This window comes from Ceratosolen solmsi, unplaced genomic scaffold, assembly GCF_000503995.2.
Source record: "Ceratosolen solmsi marchali unplaced genomic scaffold, CerSol_1.0 scaffold47, whole genome shotgun sequence".
In the NCBI taxonomy this organism is placed as follows: Eukaryota; Metazoa; Arthropoda; class Insecta; order Hymenoptera; family Agaonidae; genus Ceratosolen; species Ceratosolen solmsi.
In genome coordinates this window covers 9,788,827-9,794,982 of record NW_011948419.1, presented here as the reverse complement: position 1 = coordinate 9,794,982, position 6,156 = coordinate 9,788,827, and the positions used below count along the sequence as shown (strand labels likewise).

The 6,156-nt window shown below is 27.8% G+C and overlaps 1 protein-coding gene across 1 annotated transcript in view; it reads left to right on the top strand.

Annotated features, from left to right (window-relative positions):
• The window catches only part of Agps (alkyldihydroxyacetonephosphate synthase), a 32,590-nt gene that overhangs the window by 6,279 nt on the left and 20,155 nt on the right, over positions 1-6,156 (top strand). Inside the window, exon 3 of the mRNA XM_011497849.1 lies at positions 1,591-1,680. Within this exon, the coding sequence (XP_011496151.1) occupies positions 1,591-1,680 (90 nt within the window). The remainder of the gene's footprint in view (positions 1-1,590; positions 1,681-6,156) is intronic.

The following is a 6,156-nucleotide window of genomic DNA, read 5'->3' as shown; positions in this document are numbered from 1 at the left end:
TTATTCATACCTTAAATGTAAACTAATAATTTTATATTTATTATATTTTATAATTGTAAGTACTGCATACTATTTTTATTATAAATTTAATACTGCATTTTATTTGTTTAAATATTTTTTTTAAATATTTGAAAATACATATTCATTAAAAATTATTAAGGAGATAATTATTCATATTATTCATATTAAAGTTAAGTAATTTAAAATGTCTGTTAGCAGCTGAAATTGCGCATGCGTTTTTAATCAGCTGACCTATTAATGAATGATGCAACTCTACAAACAGAATTATAAAAATGATAGTAGTAGTGGTAAGTCTGTAAGGATAAAGTGCATCGGTGGGTACATCGTCACGTACTACGAATCTTCAATAATAAAAAATCGCTATTACTCCACGTAACTTTGTTTTTAAAATGATGAATGAGGAAGCCAAGAAGACATTCACAGTTTTTAGTTTATTTGAACCCACTGAAGTGTGTAGCGCAGTGCCTAAAACTAGGTCTGTATATAATTATTTAATGTTTATTCGTTTTTACCATCATGTATTTTTAGCAGTAAATTATAAAATGTTTTATAATTATATATTTCACAAAGTCATTATTATCAACAACGTTTTAAGATGTTTATTTAATTTGAATTTATTTAATTTTTTCGAGTACAATATTGGTACAAAACTTATATTAACACGAAGAAAGACGCCAATGGATCACACAACTTATAAAAAAACAGCCTCATTTTCTCATTATTGTTTTGTTATTATTTACGAATTTCTTATGTTGAACATAAAAAGTAGGCAATGAATAGTGAAATTATAAATGTTGATATTCCATTAATTTAATAATGATAATATCATACTATAGCTCAAAATATCATTTATACATCTACAAATTTAGTATGAAATAAAATCTTTATTATTTTGCTTTAATTTTTTTAATTGTAATATGTTTGTTTCTCAAAAGTGAAATTTTTAATATGCTTTAAAAATATTTACATAGATTACATAGACTTGATTAATAACAAATGCAATTTGTAGGTTTATTCTTAAAAAAAAATAAAAAAAAACCAGTTAGAAAACTTTTTATATAAAATTAATATTTAATGAATGTACTAAAGAAACATGAATCAGCGTTAGTTAAAAAATTCTAATATTTAATATTTTGAATTATTTACCAAGAATATATTTTTCTTTAATATATTTAAAATTATAATTACAAATAATAAATATTTTAATATTTTAGTTATAAATATATTATCAAAAAATTTTTACTATGATACCTACTAGATGACAAAATATAAATGTCATTATTTATAAAGCAAAATACAGGAGTTTATAAATTTTTTACTAATTTTGATTGTATTGTTACATTTAATTCATGAAATGTTATAATCAAAAATGTAATTAACAATTATATATCAAAAAAATACAAGACTTTAATCATAATGTGTTTTCCAGATAGATTTAATTTTGTTAGTTCTAGAAATATTATATTATTTAGTAGTATTTAATACATATTTTAGTATTTTCTGAAAAGTATATTTAGTAAGTATATAATAAAAAAAAAAAATAAATATATTTATTATTTTTATTTGTAGACAAGAATTATTAAAATGGAATGGATGGGGTTATAAGGATTCTGAATTTCGAGTTAATAATAAAGGTGTGATTGAGTTTACCGGTAATAGGTGAGTTCTTGTCACAAGATCTTTTATTTTATTATAAATTAATTAATATATTTATTCAGTTCTTTGTTATGTAATCATTTATTGATATTTATTTTACTTTTGAACACATCAGAGTCCTAATCATAGTTAGTAAATTTATGATATAATTTTATTATAGGATTAGGTTAATTTTAAGTAATATTGGATACTTAATTTACCTCTTTAATTAATTTTAATAATTCCAATATTTATAACGTAAGAAATTTATTTGAAAAATGTAAAAAATTCTTTAAAATATATGTTGTGAAATTCAAATACATTAAAAAAATAAATTATCTATTTTTTTTATTACAAATTTCCTTTTTAGAACTTACTAAAAAGAGGAAGCACTAAAATTCAATTAGAAAAAGTTTTATAATTATAATATCTGTAATATCATATACCTTTTGCAGAAAAGAATAAATGAAAGTCCTATTTAGATTTATAATACAATTCTGCTGTTGTAATAAATTTGACAATTTGAGAACGTGGTACATACAATATTTTATATTAATTTCTTTTTTTAATTTTATTAAAATCTGTTTTTAGTCAAAAGTCTGTGTGCTGTATTTATTACTAAATTTAATATGTAAATCATTAAATATTTCAACTATGAGCAATATTTCAAATGACTTACGAAATATCAGGTATGAGTTTTATGTTCTTATATAATAAAAGTTTTTCAATTATATTAATATTGATTACTCTCATTAATCAAATATAATAGCTATGACAGTATTCAATAATTTCGTTGTGTTACTCCTACTGTATGTAGATTATTATATACCAATTTGTATTAAGGACAATTTTTTTACATTTATTTTTTGCCTTGTTTGAATAGTGTATGATTTTTCAGTATAGTTGATACACTATATTATGGTTTTAATTTGGAATTAAAAAACAATTTCTAAAAACAACTGTCACATAATTTTATTAACTTTATTAAGAAAGATCCTCTCAGTTTCCAGATTTTTATTTAAAATAATTTATAAACTATGTCATTATTTTTGTTTTGATCCAAATAGCCATTTTATATGCTTTGTTGACGAATGATTGAATATTGAGTTGTTCTGGTATCTTTTATAACAATTAGTAATGTAAATAAATAAAAATATTTATCTCTTATCTAATCACTGACGAAATATTTTTATTATTTAAAATTATAAATCACTGACTATTAATTATATATAAATTATATGTAAATTAAACTCTAAATTATTTATTCTATGAATATTAAAGTCACAAAATGTTAATGAATATTGCTTACAATTAAAAAGATAAATTTAGCTTGATACATTGACAAAGTACAATTTTCCTTTGTTCTAATTCTATACTCATTACAATATATATATTGTATAAATAATTAGTTGTGAGTACTATAAATTACTGTATATTTACAGTTTAATTATTGGATTTAAATATCAATTTATAAATTATATTATTGTTTATATTTTGACCATTGAATAAAGTCAATCAAGAAATGATACAATATTTTCAAGTATGCTAATTTAAAATAATTATATTACATAAACAAATAATAAATTGATTGAAAATAATTTTTTTTAACTCAGTATATATTACTGTAATTTTATATAATTACACATTTTTTGTTTAGGCCAATAAATAAAGAAAGACCATTATTTTCAAGAGCTGCTATGTCTAAATGTTAAAAAATTATTATTATAGTTTATCTATGATAAAATGCATTTATTGATTTTGATATTAGGATTTTTGTTTATAGGAAAATATAAAATATATTATTTATCTTCGAATCAGTAGAGTGTTATTATCTTTATCTTATAATTTAAACTACTTAAAAACAAACTCATTGTTATAGTATCATTGTTTCTTTGATTAATATTTATTTTTATTAATGGTAGAATTAATCAATATAAATAAATCTTGGAAGATAGAAATTATTTAGAAATATAAATTTTAATTGTTAGTCATTGTTATTTCCAAATTAAATTTATTATTTATTTGTAATATTATTTTAAATAAAAATAAAATAAATAAAAATAAAATAAAAATAGTATTCAATATAAATAATATATTAAATTAATGTTTATATCTATATACATATGTTCGGGATTGAAGCAGTCCCATGAATTTCAAACAAAAGAAAGGTCATATACGCAGTCCGGCGTACCGCATGTGCGCCTAGACTGACCGCGCGTGCAGCAAGGCTGGCCACCACGTGCGCCTAGGCTGATCCGCACGTGCGGACCGAGGCGGTCACTCGAGAAAATGTTTACAAACAAGACTCGGCAAGTCCGAGCAAGTTTACGATTTGAAATATTATTTACTGCCAGCACTCACAAAAAGGGACGCCTTCGAAACTTCTAGAAGCTTCGTTTTCTCACGCCAAAGGAAAATTTCTGGAAGGGACGCGCATCGACACTGTTGTCGGCGCTGAAGACGCCGCATGCACATTTAAGCGCAACACGCCATGAAGCGACGCTCATTCGTAAAATCACTTCGCTCTCCATCAAGCGTAACTGCCGGTCAGTGCAAGTATACTGTAAAGACGCCGCGTAGCCACATTTTCGGCAACATAAGCTCATTCGTAAATTCACTCCGCTCTCAATCAAGCGTAACTGCCGGTCAGTGCAAGTATACTGTAAAGACGCCGCGTAGCCACATTTTCGGCAACATAAGCTCATTCGTAAATTCACTCCGCTCTCAATCAAGCGTAACTGCCGGTCAGTGCAAGTATACTGTAAAGACGCCGCGTAGCCACATTTTCGGCAACATAAGCTCATTCGTAAATTCACTCCGCTCTCAATCAAGCGTAACTGCCGGTCAGTGCAAGTATACTGTAAAGACGCCGCGTAGCCACATTTTCGGCAACATAAGCTCATTCGTAAATTCACTCCGCTCTCAATCAAGCGTAACTGCCGGTCAGTGCATAGTATACTGTAAAGAAACCGCGTGGCCACATTTTCGACAACATAAGCTCACTCGTAAAGTTCACTTCGCTCTCCATCAAGCGTAACTGCCGGTCAGTGCATAGTATACTGTAAAGACGCCGCGTGGCCACATTTTCGACAACATAAGCTCACTCGTAAAGTTCACTTCGCTCTCCATCAAGCGTAACTGCCGGTCAGTGCAAGTATACTGTAAAGACGCCGCGTGGCCACATTTTCGGCAACCCTAGTAAAGAGTACCCGCGTGCATAGAAAAGATAATCGGCAATTCTTTAATAAGTGATTACAGTGAAGCCAATGGAATTATAATCAAAGGGAACATTACATACACAGCATCACACTTACGCTCTCTCGAAGTGATTACAGTGAAGCCAATGGAATTGTAATCAAGGGGAACATTACATACACAGCATCGAATACATCCAACCTGCAGTTCACCAGGTACATCTTTATATTAATAAATAAACAAGTCACATCTCTCGCTATTGTCGATCGGGCACACTTACGCTCTCTCGAACTAACCGTTCGACTTGGTACAGGCCCGCTAGCACAAACAGGGCACACTAGCGCTCGTCCGAAGAACACTTCGGAGCCGTGCAGGCCCTGAACAGCTGACGCAAGAGTCACTGTGGTTCACACACATTGGTTACACATGACCAACACAGATCGACTAATAGACTCTACAAATACGGATTATTAAATCCTTCACGAATTAGACATATTACTTCTAATTGTTTTTACCTGTGACTAGATTCTACTGCTGTCCCTTGTACATAATCAAAGACATAATCGATTACATAATAAATTCCATTTAAGATCTGACACCACATCAAGTATAGCTATTCATCAATCAAGCATACTTGATTCAACTACCATCTTCTCATGCTGCCTCACAAGCATGATTGACTGACGACATCAGCTGACATTGACAACATCAGCATAACCTCAAAGCAACACAGCAATATCCAAAGAAGCCTTTATAGCAGAAAAATCACAAGAACACATATTTTGAATAATCCAACAAAATATTTATTTCTACACAACAGTGCAATATTATTATAATTGTTTACACTCATTAAACCTTGTTTTAAAATAAATATATTATATTTTTCAGCCTTGTCCGTTATTGATTTCCTTTAAAAATTATCCTGCCGAGAGACTAATCCACTGAACTATTGAATTGGCAGTTCGAGCCAAAAGCTAACCCTTTAAATCCGAACAACATATTATAATGGAACTTATCAATGAGAGTTATTAGATTCTTACATTCCTGCCATGGAGACATATGTGTAATTGAAGACTATATAATATTTACTTGATAGTTAACTGATTGCACATTACTGTAATTGTTTATACTGTACTACAGTATTTATTTAAAGTATATTAATCTATATTTAGAAGATGACCTTTGATACACTAATGCAAGCTTAAATTGTACCTAGATAAGTATTTATATAGTCAATGACTATATTGGTAAGATAATAGTGATTTTATATCATCTCTAATAGCTGTGTTAGCTAAAAATCTTAAT